The following is a 21,339-nucleotide window of genomic DNA, read 5'->3' as shown; positions in this document are numbered from 1 at the left end:
AGAAGGCCATGCGTCCCCATGCAAAACTTGCCTTGTGATGGCTGCCAGGCCAGCCTCTGCTGAATCAGATGCGTTAGAGGGCTGGTGGTCACCCACACGTCCCGGCAGTTTGTCTCCCCTACCCACCAACCCATCAGCAAGGCCTGTCTGCTCCCCCTCCCCACCCTGGCCCAGGCCTCCACCCACTCGGCCCTTGATGGTTGCCATGGCCTCTGGCTGGTCACCCTATTCCCCACCCTCCCTCAGCCCACTCCCCTAGATCCCACCATGCCCCTTCCCTGCTCGCAAGCCTCTTCTGGCCCCCTGCAGCTCATGATGGTCCCAACGTCCTGTGTGTACCAGCCTGCCTACCTCTACCACTGGGCCCGCCACCCTGACTTCCCGTGGCTCTTTGGGAAGAGCAAAGCTTGTTTGAGCTCAAGGCCTTCATCCCTCAGTGGTGCAGTTCTTCGCCCAGATCTGGTACGCTGGTTTGTGGTCTCGGTACAGGGCTCTGCTTGGATGTCCCCTCCCTAAAAAACCCTGCCCTGACCACCCATCTAGAGGATATCCTTCTGCTCTAGTCTCTCTAGGCTGATCCTTAACCTGCTAATTTTATTCAGTGCATGATCACCTTCCAGAATTTCATTCCTTATTTGTTTGTTTGTTTGTAACAGAGTCTCGCTCTGTCGCCCAGGCTGCAGTGTAGTGGTGCGATCTCGGCTCACTGCAACCTTCGTCTCCTCGGTTCAAGTGACTCTTGAACCCAGGCCTCCCAAGTAGCTGGGATTACAGGTGCCCGCCACTACTCCTGGCTAATTTTTGTATTTTTAGTAGAGACGGGATTTCACCATATTGGCCGGGCTGGCCTCAGACTCCTGACCTCAGGTGATCCACCTGCCTCAGCCTCCCGTAGTGCTGGGATTACAGGTATGAGTCGTCTTGCCCAGCCGTTTGTTTGTTTGTTGTATGTCTCCCCACCAAAATACAGGCATCCAAAGTCAGGGACTTCCATCTTCGTTTCCCTCTTTCTCCAGAAATTAAAGCAGTTTTTAGCCCAAAGTAGCCACTCAGTAATTCCATGTGTGGACTAAATGCATACACACATAGAACGGGGCTGCAGGGCTGCCCTAACCCCAGAAGCTGCCCAGGGAACAGCCCAGGCCAGGGGAGATGTTGTTGCAGCAGCTGGCTGGGAGGGCAGTGTCATTTGCTGAAGGACATGGGACTTGTGTGCTCTCATGCCCTTCTGAGGTCATCACTGCACACTGTGCAGCCCTTCACTGTTGATGTTTTGAGGCAAAGCCCTCCAGCTGCCCCAGTTCTGGATTTGACTGCCTGCCAGGACCCTCAGGGTAAGAGCAACATGGCTTTGAGCTTGGTGGGGCCAGGGGACCTGCCACTTCTCGGGTGTTCCTCTGAGGAGCTTCAGGAGGCTGGTCTTCCTGAAAGAAACCCTCTCAATGCGGAGATGCAGCCCTGACTCCCTCCCATTATCCCAGGGCCCTGGCATCTTACCTCCTCCCAAAAGATGGGGTTGGCCTCATAACCACCCACAGACAAGGCATCCCCTTGGAGGCGGAGGTAGACAGAGGCATCGTGATCACGGACGTTGGGCATGTTCTGGAAGGCAGAGAGAGAGGCTTTGGCATCAGCCAGAACTGGGTGGGGACTTGGTTCCCCATGCCCCATGGTGGGCCAGCACCTCCACCCAGGGTCACCGGCCCGAGATGGTTCTCCTCGTTGTAGGACCCTGAGGACAGGGTGGACACGGGGTCTCGAGTTACACACAGTGAACGGGTCACTGCCATTCAAGCCTCTCCTTCCCCAAATCCCACAAAATAACAGCAAAAGGGGAAGAAGGAAGGAGGAATGGATGGAGGAAGAGAGCGAGGGAGGGAGGGAAGCAAAACGTCTAACCCACAAAGATGAGAGAATAGGCAGAGGCAACAGCAGAGGATGGATGGGAGATTCCAACCAACCCTGGAGGATGCAGAGTAGATGGAGGAGCGGTGAGCCTTAGCTGGGGCTGGAGGAGAGGGAGACTGAGCAAGACCAGCCAGTGTGCCCCTCCTGCCTCCTCTTGAATCTTCAGAGCTACCCCAGGTTCTTCTGCAGGGGGCAATGTGCTTGCTCATGTACGGAAGGATCTTCCCCTGGAGATGTGGGTCCTGAGAGGTTCCAGACGCGGGGAGAGTGGACTGCCATCCCCCCACCCCCCATAGCAGATTACAGACTCTTCTGTGAGACACTGAGAGGCCCAGTGAAGGCTTGAGATGCTGACGCCAGGGTCCCCCTAAAAGAGAAGGGCTTGCTGCCCAACCTTCCTGAGAGGCTCTCCAGTCCTCCCCTCCAAGCCTCCAATCAGACCGCTGCTCACTCTCTCATAAAAATAAAACCACAGGGTCAGACACGGTGGTTCACACTTGTAATCCCAGCACTCTGGGAGGTTGAGGCAGGCAGATCACGAGGTCAGGAGATCGAGACCATCCTGGCTAACATGGTGAAACCTAGTCTCTACGAAAAATACAAAAAATTAGCCGGGCATGGTGGTGGGCACCTGTAGCCCCAGCTATTCGGGAAGCTGAGGCAGGAGAATGACGTGAACCCGGGAGGTGGAGCTTGCAGTGAGCTGAGATCACGCCACGGCACTCTAGTCTGGGAGACAGAGCGAGACTCCATCTCAAAATAAATAAATTAATTAATTAATTTAATTTAATTTAATTAAACCACAGCCCAGGTGCAGTGGCTCACGCCTGTAATCCCAGCACTTTGGAAGGCCAAGGCGGGTGGATCACCTGAGGTCAGAAGTTCAAAACTAGCCTGGCCAACATGGTGAAACCCCATCTCTACTAAAAATACAAAAAATTAGCCAGGTTTGGTGGCATGTGGCTGTAATCCCAGCTACTCAGGAGGCTGAGACATGAGAATCTCTTGAACCTGGGAGGCGAGGGTTGCAGTGAGCCAAGATTGCGCCATTGCACTCCAGCCTGGGCAACAAGAGTGAAACTCTGTCTCATAAATAAATAACCACAAACCACAACAAGAACATCAGGAATACAAGAAGATGGTGTATTAGTGTGTTCTCACACTGCTAATAAAGACATACCCAAGACTGGGTAATTTATACAGGAAAGAGGTTTAATGGACTCACAGTTCCACATGACTGGGGAGGCCTCACAATCACGGTGGAAGGCAAATGAGGAGCAAAGTCACGTCTTACATGGCAGCAGGAAAGAGAGAGAGCATGTGCAGGGGAACTCTCTTTATGAAACCATCAGATCTCCTGAGACTTATTCGCTACCACGAGAACAGTATGGGGGAAACTACCCCATGATTCAATTATCTCCACCTGGTCCCACCCTTGGCACTTGGGGATTATTATGATTCAAGGTGAGATTTGGGTAGGGAGACAGTCAAACCATGTCAGAATGAAAGACAGTGCTATGAAAAAAGAATCTAAGATGAAGAAAGAGGTCTTTAAATGAGATATGATAGTCAAAATTTAAAATTCAACAGAAGGGCCAGATAAGGCTGGGACCATCATCCAGCAATTAGGCTAAAAGAAAAAGACTACAAAACAGAAATCAGGAGTGGAAAAAAATAAGAAAATCAGAAGGTTCATCTTGAAAGTCCAACATCCATTTTACGGGGGTTCCAAAAGAAAAGACAGAGAAAAATGGAGTCGAGGAAAATGTCAAAGCAACAATCCAAGAAGAATCATCAGATTGAAAATCATGCATTCCTATGGAAGGGCCCAAGAGTGCCCACCAAGCCCTGTGTCTGGACAGAGGCCTGCATCAAGGCCACACCATGGGAAACTGGGTGGTCAGGACACAACACTGGGTGGCCAGGAGGGCCATCAACAGGGGACCGCATCGCTGGAGGCTGGAAGACATGGAGCAAATTCTTCAAACGTCTGATGGATGTTTTTCAACACAGAATTCTAGATCCCGTCAAGCCATCAATCAAGTGTAAGAAAAGAATAAAGGCTTTTTCAGACATTCATGAACACAAAACATGTACTTCTCACATACTCCTTTGCAGTAAATGGCCAGAGAACACACTGTGACAAAAGGAGGAAAATAAGCCCAGAAAGAATAAAAGCCATGGCTCCAGGCAGGGAGGCGTGAAGAAGGCCCTGGAGTGACAGCTTAGACCACGCAGTGGCCAGTCTGAAAGGGAGTGGAAGATCTGAAGGCAGCAGGAAGTCCTCCAGGGGAGGGAAATGGGACTTAGAGGCATTAGGTGGTTTATCTGATGTGTATGCATATTCAGAAAATAGTATCAATAGGTGTTTGACAGATCCCTTGACACAACTGGGGAAAAATAGTGACAGTTATATACACACATGCAAATACCCTCAACAAAACAATAGCAAACTGAATGCAGCAACATACAAAAGGGATGATACACTATGGCCAGACGGGACATGGTGGCTCATGCCTGTAATCCCAGCACTTTGGGAGGCCCAGGTGGGAGGGTCACTTGAGGTCAGGAGTTCGAGACCAGACCTTGGCAACATGGTGAAACCCCATCTCTACTAAAAATACAAAAATCAGCTGGGTGTGGTGGCACATGCCTGTAATCCCAGCAACACAGGAGGGTGAGGCAGGAGAATTTGCTTGAATTCAGGAAGCAAATGTTGCAGTAAGCCAACATCACACCACTGCACTCCAGCCTGGGCGACAGAGTCTCACTCTGTCTCAAAAACACGTGACAAAACAAAACAAAACACCATGGCCAACTGGAGTTTATCCTAGGAATGCAAGGTTGGTTTAATGTATGAAAACCAAACAATAAAATACACTATATCAACAGAGTACAGGACAAAAACCACATAATCATTCCAGTAGATGCATAAGAAGCATTTGACAGAATCCAACATCTTTAATGATTAAAAAAAAAAAAGCCTCAACAAACACTTAACAAACTTGGAAGAAGGGAACTTCCTCAAAGTGCTGAAGAGTATCTACAAAAACCCACAGCAAATGTCATACTTCACGGGAGAAGGATGACTGATTTCCCCCCAAGATCAGGAATAAGAGAAGGATATCCATTCTTACCCCTTCTACCCAACATTACATTGGAAGTTTTAGCCAGGGCAGCAATTAGGCAGCAAAAGTAATAAAAGGTACCCAGATTGAAAAAAAAGTAGTAAAAATATTCCTATTTGCAGATAACAAGGTCTTGTATATATAAAATCCTAAGGAACCCACTAAAAAACTACTAGCTCTCTCCTCTCTCTCTCTCTCTCTTTCTCTCTCTTTCTCTCTTCCTTTCTGACAGAGTCTCACTCTATCACCTGGGCTGGAGTGCAGTGGTGCCATCTCAACTCACTGCAACCTCCACCTCCTGGGTTCAAATGATTCTCCTGCCTCAGCCTACCAAGTAGCTGGGATTACAGGCACATGCCACCACGCCTGACTAATTTTAGTATTTTTAGCAGAGACAGGGTTTCACCATGTTGGCCAGGCTGGTCTCGAACTCCTGACCTCAAGCATCTGCCCACCTCAGCTTCCCAAAGTGCTGGGATTATAGGCATGAGCCACTGGCCTCAGTCAAAAAACTAATGTATTTCTATACACTAGCATTGAATAATCTGAAAAGGAATATAAGAAATAATTTCACTTACAATATCATCAAAAATAATAAATACACTTAGGAACAAATTTGACAAAAGAATTGCAAAACTTGTACTCTAAAAACTAGAAAATACTTTTGAAAGAAATTAAAGAAGACCTAAATAAATAGAAAGACATTTCATGTTCATGAAATGAAAGACTTATTTTTGTTAAGGTGACAACACATCCCAAATTGATCTATGGCTTCAACACAATGCCTGTTAGAATCTCAGCTAGTTTCTTTGAAGAAATTAAATAGCTGACCCTAAAGTTCATACAGGGATGCAAAGGACCAAGAATACTCAAAACAATTTTGGAAAGGAAAAACAAAGTTGGAGGATTCACACTTCTTGATTCCAAACTTACTGCAAAGCTACGTAATCAAAACAGTGAGCTACTAAATAAGGATAGACCTACAGATCAATGAATTAGAATTGAGAGTCGAGAAATAAACCTTCTTCTTCAGAGTTAATGATTTTCAATAAGGGTGCTAAGACAATTCCTTGGGGGAAAGCAGACTTCTCAAAAAATGTTGCTGGGACAACTGGATAGCCACATGCAAAAGAATGCAGTTGGACCCCTACCTCACACCATGCACAAAATTTAACTCAAGATGGATTACAGACATAAGTATAAAAGCTAAAACTATAAAAGCCTTAGAAGAAAATATTAGAAGTAAATCTTTACAGTCTTGGGTTGGGAAATGTCTTCTTAAATATGACACCAAGAGCACAAATGACAAAAGGGAAAAAAAAAGAGATGAATTGGACATTATTAAAATTTAAAACTTGTGCTACAAACCATACCATAAATAAAAGTGAAAAGGTTATGTATGACTTCTGGATTCTGAGAGAAAAAAAGAAACTGAAAAGACAACCACTGAATAGAAGTTTCAACCACTGAATAGAAGAAAATGTTCATAAATCATGTACATAATGAAGGACCTGTATCCAGAATATTTAAGGAAATCCTACGGAAAGATTTTTTTTTTTGAGTCAGAGTCTCGCTCTGCAGCCCAGGCTGGAGTGCACTGGCACTATCTCGGCTCACTGCAAGCTCCGCCTCCCGGGTTCACACCATTCTCCTGCCTCAGCCTCCCGAGTATCTGGGACTACAGGTGCCCGCCACCACGCCTGGCTAATTTTTTGTATTTTTCGTAGAGACGGGGTTTCACCGTGTTAGCCAGGATGGTCTTGATCTCCTGACCTCATGATCCTCCTACCTCGGCCTCCCAAAGTGCTGGGATTACAGGCGTGAGCCACCACACCCAGCCAAGCAAACCTATTCTTAAATGGGCGTAGTGTCAGAGTAAACATTTCTCCAAAGAAGATATACAAATACATCAATAAGCACACGAAAAGAGGCTCCACATCATTAGTCATTAGGGAAATGCAAATCAAACTCACAGTGAAACACCACCTCACACCTTCTAGGATAACCGGCATTAAAAAAGACAAAAAATAACAACAGTTGGTGAGGATGAAGGGGAACTGGAACCCCTCCGTATACCTCACTGGTGGGAATGTAAGATGGTGCAGCTTCTTTGGAAAATAGTCTGATAGTTCATTGAAATGTTAAATAGAGTTACCATATGATTCAGTAATTCCACTCCAATGTATATATTGAGTATTCCTTATCTGAAATGCTTGGGAACAGCAGTATTTCACAATATTTGCATTATTGGATATTTGCATTACCTGTTGAGCATCCCCAAACCAAAAATCAAAATCCAAAATACTCCAGTGAGCATTTCCTTTGAGCATCATGTTAGTGCTCAAAAAGTGTTGGATTTTGGAGCATTTTGGAGTTTCAGATTTGGGGTGCTCAACTTGTATAAACTCAAGAGAAATAACAACATAGGTCCCCACAAAAACATGCATATGGATGTTCACAGCAGCACTATTCAAAATAACCAAAAATGAGAAACACCAAATGTCCACCAGTGGGTGAATGAATAAATAAAGTACATTCTATCCATACAATGGAGTATTATTCAGCTGCAAAAAGTATGAAATACTGATACACGTACTACATGGACAAACCATGAAAACACACCACGCGAAAGAAGTCAGACATCGCGCGATTCCATTTATACTAAATGTCCAGAATAGGAAACTCCATCGAGGCAGAAATCAGATTTGGGATTGCCTAAGTCTGGGGATAGTGTGGGAAATGGGGAGTGATTGATAACAGGTATGGGTTTTGGGTCATGAGAATAATGTTACACACACACACACACACACACACACACACACAACAGTTACAGAGGAAACTGAGCAACCGAGGCAAAAACTATTAATAACTCCAAGAAACACAAAAAGTTGGACACTACTTGATCAGGCATTAACAATGTTTATATAATCAGCTGGGCACGGTGGCCCACGCCTGTAATCCTAGCACTTTGGAAGGCCAAGATGGGCGGATTGCCTGAGCTCAAGAGTTCGAGACTAGCCTTGGCAACATGGTGAAACCCCCTCTCTACAAAAAAAAAAAAAAAAAAAAAAAATCAGCTGGGTGTGGTGATGGACGCCTGTAATCTCAGCTACATGGGAGGCTGAGGCACGAGAATTGCTTGAACCCAGGAGGCAGAGGTTGCAGTGAGCTGAGACTGTGCCACTGTACTCCAGCCTGGGCAACAAAGTGAAACTTTGTCTCAAAACAAAACAAAACAAACAAACAAAAAACCAATGTTTACAAAATCATAATATGGCAGACAGGAACTGCTGATTTAACCAATAAACAAACCAAACAAAACAAGACGATTTAGAAAGCAAGCAGGCATGACGTCCACCTCCACTGCGGCTCCTCTGCACGCGAGGAACAGCCTTCTCTCAATCCCTCTGTCACCTGCCCCTGAACTGGAGATGAGCACAGAAGATGTGACCCCTGACCCGCCTCTGAGAGCAGAAAAGGGGATGTGCAGAGACCAGAAGGGACATCCTGGCAGATGCTCCCTCCCTCTCCGCCGTGATCCCAGGAGTCCTGTTCATTGGAATGAGAGCATCTGCATCAAGGGATCATTGTCAGGCGGCACATAGAAGTCCCCAGTAACTGAGCACTGTTTAAAAATAATAATAGCCAGGCGAAGTGGCTCACACCTGTAATTCCAGGACTTTAGGAGGCTGAGGCAGGAGGACCGCTTGAGCAGTTTGAGACCAGCCTGGGCAACATAGCAAAATCTCATCTCTATAAAAAATACAAAAAGTAGCCAGGAGTGGTGGCACGTGTCTGTAGTCCCAGCTACTCGGGAGGCGGAGGTGGGAGGATCGCTTGAGCCCAGGAGGTTGAGGCTGCAGTGAGCTATGTTCGTGCCACTGCACTCCAGCCTGGGAAACAGAGTGAGATCCTGTCTCAACCAATGATAATAATAATAACCTAACCTCTACCAGCACTACTACTTTAAAACCAAAGCCAGCCCCGGAGCTCCATAGAGCAGGACAGTGGGGACACCTGGTGGCCGGGGAAGCCCCTGACGCTTGTCCCAGCAGGATCCGTGTCTGGACTTTCCTGGCCCTTGCACAGACCCTGCTACCTCTGAGCACCCAGCGGAGTTCCCAGTTCAGCATCAGCATCCAGTGGAGCCCTGGCCTTTCTCTCCAGGCAGCAGCCTCCTGCTCCGACTGTCTCCAGTCTGGCCCTGGTGCCACTGACTCCCTGCCTCCTGACCTCAACCCATGCCTTCCATCCGCCTCTTTCTTCCATCCGAGCCCTGCCTTGTTGCTCCTGCCCTCTGCGATCTTTCTCCGAAGCTCCAGCTGGCAACAACTCCACACCCCTCTGTCCTTGTCCTTGTCATCGCACAGCTACCTCCTCACCAGCACCTGCTGTATGCCAGGCACCACGCCCAGCTGCACCACTCTGTCCTTCCCGCAACAGAGCCTGAGGCAGTAGGGATGGTTATTACCCATTTTGCGGAACCAAGGTTCAGAGTGGTGACAAGACTTTCCCAGCCTGGGTGATGGAGGAGTCAGCGTTTAAACCCAGCACCCGGGCTCTTACCCACGACTCTGCCCCTTGATGGAGAAGCCACTCCTTGCTGCTACAAAAGGATGCCAGAGCGCAAATGTGAGGCCACCTAAGAGCACCCGGGCCACCTGCTTCAACGACAGCTCAGAGAGGGAAGAGATGAGTCCCGGCCACAAAGGAAGCTGTGGGCAAAGCTCTCTAGGACCCAGGCCTGGGACAGATCCTCAGAAAAGGGAGATCCTTGGGGCCACACAACCCTCTGGCCACCCAAGAAGAAAGATGAACCACACGTGAGACCTGAGCCCTCACCTGCCAGCCGGAGCCCCCAGGCCCCGATGTGTGTGGCTGTGTCTGATCCGGGTGGACAGTGTCCGGCTGCACAAGGCTGCCACACCTAGGGAGCTTCCTGAGCAGATGGAAATGGGCTGCACAGGTGGCATGCACCCAAGACAGGGCCCCCTGCCTTGTTCTGTGGCTCACCCAGGGGGTCAGGCCACAGCAGGTGGGCAGGTCAGGGCCGGCGGCCTGGCTCCTTCTTCAGATTCACACCAACTGCCCAGCGGCAGCCTCTGGAAGGGCCAACTTCCGGGCACGTGCACATGGCCAGGTGTCAGAGGAACATGAGGGGCTTTGTGCGAAGCCCCATATCTCCGCTTTTCTGCTACCAGGTCTCGGAGCTGCCAGGGCTGGTGGCCCTTTTCCTGTGCTCTGGTACCAGAGGCATGCTGGGATCTGGACTGGCTTTGTAAGTAACACCCCCTAGCTTTGCTTGAATCTTGACATAGACAAGAGGAGGCAGCTGCAGGGACCTAGGCCAACTCTGCCTTGCTTCTTCCCTGGAAAGGCACCTCAAAGGCAGGCCTTGGGAGGAATTAGGGATGGAGGATGGAGCCACAGTCCTGCGCTTGGTGGACACTCTGTGGCCACCCTCCCTGAAGTCCCAGGACACAGCTCTGCGCGCCCTCCAGGAGCCCACTGCAGCCTGAGTGCCATCCCTGGTGGCCACCTAGGGGAAGAGGCTCTCCCCAGGGACCCGGAGCCAGGGAAGAGGCCTCAGCACTCAGCTCTGACACCCACCGTGTGACTACTCTTAGTCCCTAACCCGGCACGTGGCACCAGCCACCTGCAGTGAGCGTTTGCTGGAGTTAGACTCATTCTATGAATAAGGGGTCCTGTGTCCAGTGGGGCGTGGCTTGCCAGTGCACTGGAGTCAGAGGCAAGAGCCCACTGGGACTCAGGTTCCGCCCCATTTCCCCACCCTCTTCACTGCCCTGGTCTACGAAGCAACCAAGCCTGACACCTCCCCAGTGACCATAGGGAAGCCAGGCTGGCAAAGGGTGGTGATGGGTAGCCCCCAGGGACGAAGCTCCCCGCTCAGGGGCCCAGGCTTCCCTCTCACTGGCCCTGACCCTAAACAAGGGCAGTCTGTTCTCACATTGACCCTGCCCCACAGCCTCTGGCCCTGGCTGTCTGAACGGCCTGCAGGTCCCGACTGCCATGCACGCTCTGTGCATGCTTCTTCTCCACCACGCCACCCTCAAGAGCCTCACCTAGATGCAGCTGCCTTCTCTAGGGAGCCTCCCCTGGTCCACTAGGGCTGGGAATTCCTATAGCCCCTGAGTTCCCATCAGAACCCTTATCAGCATGTTCTGCAATTGCACGTATACTTGTCTGTACCTCCCCCCAACTCTACCCAGCAAGAATTAGATCTCTGTCTGTGTTATGGCCACAGCTTCTAAAATCGGGTCTGAAACACTGAGCTCACCCCATCAATGTCTGATGCAGGGAGGGTTCGATGGAATGTGAATGTTTGGATTAATATGTAGGTGGAAGCGCAGAGGGAGAGAGGTGTGGCTAGAGGGAGGGAGGGAGGGATTGATGTGTAGAAGGTTGAGTGGGTGGGTGGATGGAAGGATATATGAAAGAAGGGATGGACATGTGAACATGTGGATAAATAGATGAATAGATGGATGGAGAGATGGAGGAGGGAAGAATGGATGGAGAGATGGCAAGATGAATAGAGGGAGGGAATGAGTGGAGGGAGGAGTGGACGAAGGGAAGGGAGATGGGTAGAGGGATGAGGGAATAAATAGGAGAAGGCGTGGATAGATACAGGAGTAGATGGATGGAGAGACGGATGGAGAGACGGAGGGCTGGACAGAGAGAGGAATGAGTAAGGGAGGGTCACGTGATGAATGGATGGAAAGAGGGCAGTCAGTAACAAAGTGGCAGGAAGCTTCCAGCCACCACCATGGGAGGGAGGGGTTCAGGACAGGAGAGAAGAGAGAAGAGAGGGCAGGAGGCACCCAGGTGCCAGCAGGTGCACCCAGGCCCCCAACCTCCCTTGGCAGAAGGCTCTCAGAGAGGTTCTTCATGCCAGGAACCAGCACCCTCTGAGACAGGCACCCCAGGCACACTGGGAGCGTGCAAACATTTGGGGCTTCCCTGAAACTCCTGGGCACAGAACATGACAAAAAGCTAGGCCTCCTGCGCCATGCAGGACAGGCTGGGCTGTGTTCTGGGCATCAAGGAGAGGCCAGGCCCTGAGGAACAAGGGGGTCAGCCCCATCAGGGATACCCCTGTGCTCCCTAGTTTAATCTTCACACCACCTGGAAACACTCCGTGTTACAATCCCCATTTCACAAATGAGGTGACTGAGGCTTGGGGCAGTGAGGGAACCCACTAGGGTCGCACCACCTGGGTTCAAGCTGGGATTCAGAGCCAGGTCGCTGTGCCCCCCACAGACTGACACAGAACCCGGGGCTGTCCACCTACCTGAATCCCCTCGATGCGCTCGGTGACGACATAGGCATGGTGCATGGCCACCAGTGGGACCTTGACTCCAGCCATCTGGCCCACAGCACTTGCCCACACTCCTGCGGGCAGAGCACAGACAGCTCAGCTCTGCTGACACGTGGTGGGAGCTGCCTCTCAGGTGTGCACAGGCTGCCTCTGCAGACCTGTCTGCCCTAGCAGGGACTCCCCACCCCAGAAAGAAGCCCTGCAGAGGTGGGAGCAGGTTTAGGGAGCAGCCAGCATGGCCACACAGGAGTCAGGAGAAATGCTACTCCCACCTGCACAGTTGACCACGCAGGGCGTCTGGATGGAACCGTGTTGAGTCTCCACACCTGCGACCCGCCGCACCCCAAAATCATCTGTCCACACACGAATGCCAGTCACGGGGCAGTTCTCAATGACCTGGGATTGAGAGGAACTGCTTCTAAAACTCCACGGGACTCCCTGGGGGAGTTTACCAACCCCTCTTCAACCAGCCTCTCCTCCCAGAGGGGAGCTGGGGACACTGTTTCTGCTAGCAGCAGGTCCCCTGTGATACTGTCAGGGAAACGGGATGACCACAGCACCAGAAAACTAGACCCACCCATGCCTTGACTTGGAGAACTTGAAAGTTGGTCAAGTTCTTTCACTTGACTTGTTGGGGGAAACCCTCTTTTCATAATGTGAAAAAGTAACTGACTTTTTTTTTTTAAAGCAAGATATTTGATTAATGGAAAGATATTTGCAGTCTACTGTTTGGTTAAAAAAAAAAAAAGGTCACAAAACAACAGCAGCTTGATTCTATTTTGCATACATATATGTTTTCATAGAAAAATATTTGGAGTAAAACATACTAAAATGTCAATACTAGTTACTGCTGTGTGATTTTGACTTCTTTTTTGCTTATGTGTCTTCTTAAAATTGTTCTACAAAGATGTGCGGAGTTGAGATAAATGCAGATACAAATTACAAGAAGGGCTTTTGAGACAATTTGCTCATGCAGCAGAGGAATGGGTGCACCCACGGCATGACCTGATGTCTGTGAACAGACCGAAGGCATAGCCTCCCCTTGGCAGGGGTGGACCAGAAGGCTCAGCGAGGTCCTCACTGGCCCCAAGTCACACAGCAGTTGGAGAATGGCTGCTGTTCTCTTGCCTTCTGCTCTCAGGGTTCTAAGGCAGGAAGGAGGAGTGGACTGGGGGCAGGGGACCCAGAGCCGGGCGGCCATCAGTACCTGTGCTCCTCGGGCAGAGGCTGCCCTGGCGAGGGTGCTACAGGTGCCAGCAGGGTCCATGGTACCGTCGTGGGGCACATACAGGGTTCCATAGAGGTCGTCCACGTTCATCAGCGGGTACAGAGTCTTGGTCTCTGCCGGGCTCAGCACGTGGGATTCCACACCATATGCCTTGCCCAGCTGGGAGGACCCAGGGAGATTAACTGAGTCCGTGGGAAGCAGACCCCTGGGCCACTCCCTCCCCAGCTGGGCATCCACCGCAAACCCCAGCCTCACTTTCTCCCAGAAGCGTTAGCTGGTGCCCACGCCTTTGGAGCCTGTCCCTTGAATCCGCTTCAGCATAAGAGTTAAGGAGCAGGGGATACTCCATCGAGGCAGGCTCCAGGGCCAGGCCCCCTGTGCCAACCCGACCCTCACCAGCTGTGTGACCAACCTGGGGCAAAGTCGCTTCAGGCTCACCCAAGTGAAGTGGGGGTGAGAATAGTGTATGTCACTGACCAAGAACTTAGACCAGTGCCCGGCACAAAGTGTCTATTATATAAAATAAATAACCCCACAAGTCTAATACTTTGGGCCTGAGAAGTTTCCCAGTCAGACCAGCTGCCAAGAAAGAAGAAAGTCCTCAGTTTCAGAGTGTCAGATAGACCACGCCCCCACATTGATTGGCCCAAGAACAGCCAATCAGTGTCCTCAGGCGTGGACCACTGGGACAGGGAAGAGCTGAGCCAATCAGATTCCCTGTCTGGGAATACTGAATGAAGCCTGGCAAAGTCACTTTCTCCAGGTGGCACAGCCAGCAAGGGGCAGCGCTAGGGCTGGAACCCAGATCTGTCACCTGCCGGGGCTCCTTCCCTGTGGCATGTCCTCTCTCTCGTGGCAGAACGGTGCCCACCGACATAAGCCCCACCCCCGACCCCGCAGGAGGCAGACTCATCCACACAAGCCCCCCACCCCCAGCCCCTCAGGGGATGCGCACACGGACATGAGCCCCCGGTACCTCCATCCTCACAGGGAGCCCACCCTACCCCCCACAGGGCGTGCACCCACCAATATGACCCCCCAGGGAGTGCACCCACCCACCCAAGCCCCCCTCTTTGCCCCCGCAGGGGAGCACACACCGACATGAGCCTCTTGTACTCGTCCAGGCGCTGCCGGTTGGACGCGATGAAGAGGCCCCCATTCTGGATCCAGCCCGTGTGTAGTCCCGTCTCCTCCTCCAGCTCCCGGCTCACCACACGCCGAGTGTGGGCCAGAAGCTCCACCTCCACGTCACTGGGCCGCAGCTGCCACAGCAAGCCTGCCCGGGAGGGTGGGTGCCATCACTCCCCAGGGAGGGGACTGCACCTCCTTCCCCCCCTACGAATATCTGGAGATACCCTGATATTCAACCATGGGTGTCTTTCTCTGCAGAGTCTTTCTCTGCAGGCCCTGGGGGACCTGGAGAGGTTGTTGAGCAGGAAATAACAGGACCAAGATGAATGTGAGGGAGGTCTCGCCCTTGGGCAACTCAGAGAGTGACATAACAAAAGCCCCCATTTTTGGAGCACCTACTGTGTGCCAAGCCCCGTGCTAAGCCTGTCGTCCTATGAGGAGGGCGTGATTCTCTTATCCATCAAGTTCAAGTGGCACCAACAGTTCTGTGGCCAAGGTCACAGAGCAGGTGAGTGGGGGCACCAGGACACCAACCCACTACTGAATGAAGCCTAAATCTTCACTCTTCCCAACAAAGGCTGCCCTCCAGCAGCTGAGTCTGAGAGGTGGCAGGCCAGGGGTGTGACTGATGAAGTGTCAGGGAAGGGGCTACGACAGCCCAGCTAGAGGCCAGTGAGAAGGCAAGAGCAAGGGCTGGAGCAGTGGCGTGTGGGAGCCGGCTCACATCAGCTCTCAGGAGCCTGGGGATAAACCTCTTCCCAACTCCACAGTCAGTGACCTCATACTGGTGGTTTGCTATTGGCCAAGGCGGGAGTGTTTATACCACAGAAATTGGCCGACACTGCAAGTCAGGAGATCCAGTTTACCAGGACACCCATGGTTGAAAGGGTGAAGGCAGAAGGTTGGCTGTCCTGGGACATGCACACCATAGGTGCTTAATACATGCCCACTGGTTAGTTAGGAGAATGAGAACTGTAGAAGCCTCTGGTGCTCATGGAGGACATAGGTCTGCTTCACCCCTAAAGGTCTCCGTCTGTCCTCCTCCACTCCCTGGGATGCCCTCAATCCTGGTGGCTCTGTCCGGGAAAGGGGCTTCTGCTCTCTGGACAGCTGCCTGGGGTTTCCGGCCTTGGTCCCAGCTTCACTCTCCAGGCCACACAAGCAGCATCTACTTCCTCCTCCCACCACAGCTCTTGAGAGACTTGGAGGGCAAGCGGTACCCCCAGCTCCACCCATCTGCAAATTGGCCAAGCACCCTTCCCCAGGGTCTCTTCCCCAGGCTGGTGGTTGTGAACCCTGAACTGTCTCAGCTAGCAAGGGACTGTGGCCCCTCGCTATGTCCTATCCCTCCCTGCCCCTACCTGGCCCCTGGTCCCTACCTGCCGTGTGCCAGGTGGTCCCGGAGGTCAGCCGCTCCCGCTCCAGCAGCACCGCCCCACTCATGCCCAGCTTGGCCAGGTGGTACAGAGTCTGGCAGCCCAAGCTGCCTCCACCAATGACCACCACGTTGGCTGTGCTGGGCAGAGGTCGGCTCGGACCTTGGGCCACCACCGAGGTGCTTTGTCCCTCCTTCAGGGTCCGCTGATGTGGCACACTCTTCTCGGCTGTGGGGCTAGATGTGCTGGACAGGTTGCATGGCCCCAGGCCCCGGGTAGGGCTCTGGCGAGGGCGGGCAGCAGCCACACGCAGGGCTCGGCTCAGTGAAGCCATGGGGGCTCCGGGCCTCAGCACAGCAGGGAGCTGGGGAGAGAATCAGAGCTGGGTGGGGTGCAGAGGGGACACGGTGGGGGCTGTGCTGAGTACCCAAGGGAATAAGGGCCCTACGGTATTACCTCCCAGGACTTTCCTCCTGCCGCTTCCCCGTGTCATGCATGCATTCATTCATTTATTCATTCATTCATTCTGTGTGTATTTTTAAGGACCTGGTATGCAGCAGGCTCTGTCAGTGCCCAGGGGCAACCATGGTGAGGATAGGTCTCTGCCAGGCCACAGAAAAGACAGGGAGCGCCAAGCTCTGGGTAGGAGTGGGGGTCGGGGCCACAAGGGGAGGCAGACAAGAGTGGTTGATGTGGCTGGCAGAGGTCCAAAGTGAGACCTGAGGAAAGGGGGCTGCCCCATGAGGCCGGGCAGGGAGGACGGGGAGGGGACTGAGGACAGAGGACCAACAGCTGGAAAGGAGGAGCTCTGGTCTCAGGGACGCTCACCCCCAGGTCGCAGAGAGGGAGAGGCCGGGGCTGGGAGGGGGCCATCCCGCCAGTCTCGAGAGCCCTTTCAGAGCTCAAGATGCTTCTGAGGGACCATGCAGCCCTGGAACCCCACAGGTCTGTGCTGGGGCAGACCCCAGGTCTTGTGGTGTGGGGATGGGACCTGGGGTAGTGCCCAGAGAAGGCGGTGGTGGAGGCACAGCAAGGCAAGGCGGGGGCTGTGTGGAGGGATGGAGTCACTTGCACTCCCAGACAGCCAGCCAGGAAGAGGGAGAGTCACTGCGGACGCTACAGCAGTGGCCACAGGGTATCAGCAGGCAGCCTTGAGATGGGGCGCCCAACCCCCAAGCCTGGAGCCAGTACCTCCTCCTGGGCAGGCCCCTCCCAAACCCAGACAAGAGGTGTTGCCCCTTCTTCAGCCCCAAAGCTCGGTGGGACCTAAGGCAGAAGCTGATGAAGGATGTGGTGTCCGGGCTCTGCTCCCTTGGGGCCACTGGGATTGCAGAGTAGGGGCTCAGAAGCTAGGTTAACAGGCCTTCCTCCCCTCTGCTCCATCCCAGCTGACCTACCCCAAATCCCTCCTCCTTCAGGAAGCCCTCCCAGATCTCCCCAGCCAGAAAAATCCAATAACAATGAGAATGCAAGAGGGAGCCCTCCTTCTCAGGAGAGAAGGCGCTGATGAAAACTGATGTCTCCTTGGGTGCGGGTGACGCAGGACAGGCAGTCAAAGGAGTCATCATGTCCGGGGGATGCAGCAACCGTGGTGACTGTGCAATCAATACAATCAGCCTCCACGTTTGCGTTGTAACTGAGCTCGTTCAAGCAAGGCTGTCTGCAGTAGGGCCTTTCCCCTGGAGAGGACAAGCATGCATTGATTTCACCTGTCCTCAAACTGACCCTTTGCTCATTCTAATAGTAAAAAACACACCCCTGGGTGGAGATTTTAAGATGCTAATGAGGCCGGGCTGGGGGGCTCATGCCTGTAATCCCAGCACTTTGGGAGGCCAAGGCAGGCGGATCACCTGAGGTCAGGAGTTCGAGACCAGCCTGACCAACATGGACAAACCCCTGTCTCTACTAAAAATACATTAGCCAGGTGTGGTGGTGCATGCCTGTAATCCCAGCTACTTAGGAGGCTGAGATAGGAGAATTGCTTAAACCTGGGAGGTGGAGGCTGCAGTGAGCCAAGACTGCGCCATTGCACTCCAGCCTGGGCAACAACAGTGAAACTCCGTCTCAAAAAAAAAAAAAAGATGCTAATGAGACATGTGACATTTGAACAAGCATGTACAGCTACCGCATGTGCACCCAGAGGACCCGCCATCACATGTTTCCTAGTAACCTCTCTTTCCACCTGCTTATGAATAATTGTGGAAGACTCCCTGAAAGAGGGTTTCTCCAGCAATGGTCAACGCTGCCTCACCCTTAGGAGCAGTCCCCCCACATCCTCTCTCTCCCAGGGTGCTGCACTGTCTTTTCCGCACCTGACTTTCAAAATGTTCTTTTTCCTTTGCAATAAATCGCTCTATGCTGCAGCTCTTTTGCTGTGTGTCTCATGTTTAAATTCTTTTTTTTGTTTGTTTTTTTTTTTTTTTTTTTTGAGAAAGGGTCTCACTCTGTCATCTAGGCTGGAGTGCAGTGGCATGATCTCGGCTCACCGCAACCTCTGCCTCCTGGGTTCCAGCGATTCTCTCGTCTCAGCCTCCTGAGTAGCTGGGATTACAGGTGCATGCCACCAGGCCTGGCTAATTTTTGTATCTTTAGTAGAGACAGGGTTTCACCATGTTGGCTAGGCTGGTCTCGAACTCCTGACCTCAGGTGATCCGCGTGCCTCGGCCTGCCAAAGTGCTGGGATTCCAGGCATGAGCCACTGTGCCCGGCCTAAATTCTTTAAACTAAGAAGTTAAGAACCAAGCTCTCACAACAGCCATCAATGGAGGGGTGGGGTGGTGTCCTGCGCAACGTGGACCTCCACTGCCCTTTTCTGGGATCTACAGGAAAAGTGAAAGGGATGTGGCTGTGATCCGAGGTGTGAAGTGCTGTGCCACCTACATCAGTATGAACGATTGATGTAATTAGCTGAGAAAGTCAGCCTTGTTTTTCAAGAGTGGACCATATGCTATGCTCGTTCGTTCACTCTCGTTGAACACCTATAGACACATACTTCACAGCGGGGGAGTCTGACACATGGAGAGGCTCCCTGAGGTGACCAGGGTCACAGGGCCTCCATGTGGCCGTGCCAGGGACTCTCTCCTGCCCCCTCTTCTGACCATCCCAGGGGGACTCAGGACCCACTGCCACACCCTGTCCCACCTGAACTGTGGGCACTGCCCAAGCCTGACGAGGTGTAGAACCCTGTCCTAGGTATAGTGGGGGATGTGAGGGGGATCCCAGCTCTCAGGCAGGTCAGGGCGGCCCTCCCATCCCCTGCCCCAGCGCCCTATCCCCAGGGAGGGAGCAGGGAGTCTGCTCGGAGTGGCGAGGGGAGTGTGGAGGGGTTGGGGCTTGTCCTTAGCCTCTCAGCCCTCAGTGTGTCAGCCTGTCTGCCTCCTGCCTGCAGAGGTGGCCCCAGACAAGGAGGCATGCCTCCTGCACGTGTCTGTACATACCTTCAGTGCTTGAAGGTCCACAGTCTTCCAGGAGCCCCCAGAAGTGGTGCCCTACGAGGGGAAAGCCAGCTTGAGTGGCACCGAGGAAGGTTCTCCAAGGCTGAACACCCCTGCCCCACCCCCCACCACGGTGCTGCACGCACGGCACAGTACACCTGGTCAGCTCTGGGCAAAAGTCTCTCTCCTCCTTCCAACTGTGCCCAACGCAACGGCTGCTGGCGCCAGAGGCTGCCACGTGCCCCTTCACCACCTGTCTGGACAGTCAGGTCTCTCGGGACTGCCAGACTGGGGGCTGGGGGCTGGCAGCGGCCCCAGTGGAGACAGCCCGGAGCCCCTCCTGCCTGCCACCTCCCTGGAAACAGCTGCCTCCACATTAACCCGCTCTCCTGCCCGCTCCAACTCTCTCCCGCCCCTGAGTCAGCTTCCCAGGAGTGAGGGCTGAGGACAGCCCTGGGCTTGGGATCAGACAGACGGTGGAGGTTTTGTTACAGGACCGGGGCCTTGAGCAACAACTTAACCTCACTGCAAAGCAGGGGACCCAGGAACGCCCTCCTCCTCCCAGGCTCACAGGGTGGCGGGGTCAAGCGAGGAGAGCGCCTGGCACCTTCGCCTGGGGCGGGAAGGCAGATTGTTGTGGGGTGGAGCGGTGGGGGGCGGGGAGGCAGCTGCCCATATGGTGAATCCTGGTCCTGCTCACCCAACTGGATGGTCCCTGCAGCCACAGGCAGAGGGAGATCCCAGCCAGCTCCGGCCAGGCCCAGCCCCGCCCACATAGGGGAGGCCCCAGCCTTGTCCCTCCCTGGGGGTGTACCTCCAAGTACCTCTCGTCAGCTGCAGCGCCCCTCGGCCCTAAGAGTGCTTGGCCCAGCGGACGTGCCTTCACCTTCTTGCTTCCCAAGCAGTGGCCTGGCCGGAACCCCAGGCCTCCCCCACCCCCTGGCCTCGCTGCCAGCCCCATGTCACCGCCCAGGATCTGGGCGGAGCGTACCGCCCACCGCGGCGGCTTCTTGGCCAGCTCAGTGGGAGCTTCTAGGCCAGCCCAGTGGGCAGCTCCCTCTGAGGGTGGCAGAGCAGGGCTGTAATCCCCATGCCCCATTACCCGTAGGCGACCTGGCAGTCAACCTCCCGCTCCAACCCTCATTTCCTCATCTCTGAAACAGAGGCCTCAGGGTTGCTGCAGTGGACCCAGGCACGCCTGCCTGCCGGAGCCTGCCTGAGCTCCCCAGGCCCAAAAGGAGCTATGCACAGGCAGGGTGGGCAGGAAAAGCGGGGTCAGCAGCAGCTTGGGCCAGGGGCCTGTCCATTGCAGGGAGGCTCCTTTGGTGAGGTCATCTCAGCACATGTCCCAGTTTGCTTACCCCCAGGGACAGGGCACTTGCTGCCTTCAGAGGCGGGTGAGAAGGCCTGGGTCAGCTTCCCAGGGACAGGGGCTCCTGTTCTGTCTGTGTCGTGCTCTCCTAAGCTCCCAGATCCCTCCCGTGTTTGGGGAGAGGCCCAGGAGCCACTGGCTGTTTTACTGCATGGTACGTAGGCCCCAGGGCAGGGATTCCAGCCTCCAGTGACTGTTGGGGACAGCAGTGCTCAGGGAGGGGGCCACACAGCAAGCTGGTGGGGGAGGCAGACTGGATGCTGCAGCCTGACTCTGAGCTGGGGCAAGTTACCCATTCCCAGGCAGAAGTGGACACCCAGAAGAGGGGTGCAGAGGAAATCCAGAAAGAAGAAATCCAGAAAGAATACACCTCTGGCCAGGCACGGTGGCTCACGCCTGCAATCCCAGCACTTTGGGAGGCCGAGA

General features: G+C 53.2%; 1 protein-coding gene across 4 annotated transcripts in view; it reads right to left on the bottom strand.

Moving 5' to 3' along the window:
* The window catches only part of SARDH (sarcosine dehydrogenase), a 91,819-nt gene that overhangs the window by 62,984 nt on the left and 7,496 nt on the right, over window positions 1–21,339 (bottom strand). The window contains exons 1-7 of one of the 4 annotated variants that reach the window (XM_011991532.1): window positions 20,366–20,502; window positions 16,111–16,471; window positions 14,698–14,876; window positions 13,580–13,759; window positions 12,645–12,768; window positions 12,346–12,446; window positions 1,498–1,602 (exon numbers count right to left, since the gene is read on the bottom strand). In XM_011991532.1, coding sequence (XP_011846922.1) covers window positions 1,498–1,602; window positions 12,346–12,446; window positions 12,645–12,768; window positions 13,580–13,759; window positions 14,698–14,876; window positions 16,111–16,441 — 1,020 coding nt within the window. In that variant the 5' untranslated portion in view covers window positions 16,442–16,471; window positions 20,366–20,502. Of the gene's footprint in view, window positions 1–1,497; window positions 1,603–12,345; window positions 12,447–12,644; window positions 12,769–13,579; window positions 13,760–14,697; window positions 14,877–16,110; window positions 16,490–20,365; window positions 20,503–21,339 lie in introns of those variants that run through there. The other 3 variants (XM_011991531.1, XM_011991533.1, XM_011991534.1) reach the window with 3 other exon arrangements.

This window comes from Mandrillus leucophaeus, unplaced genomic scaffold, assembly GCF_000951045.1.
Source record: "Mandrillus leucophaeus isolate KB7577 unplaced genomic scaffold, Mleu.le_1.0 Scaffold398, whole genome shotgun sequence".
Lineage (NCBI taxonomy): Eukaryota > Metazoa > Chordata > Mammalia > Primates > Cercopithecidae > Mandrillus > Mandrillus leucophaeus.
This window is presented reverse-complemented; position numbering and strand designations above follow the sequence as displayed.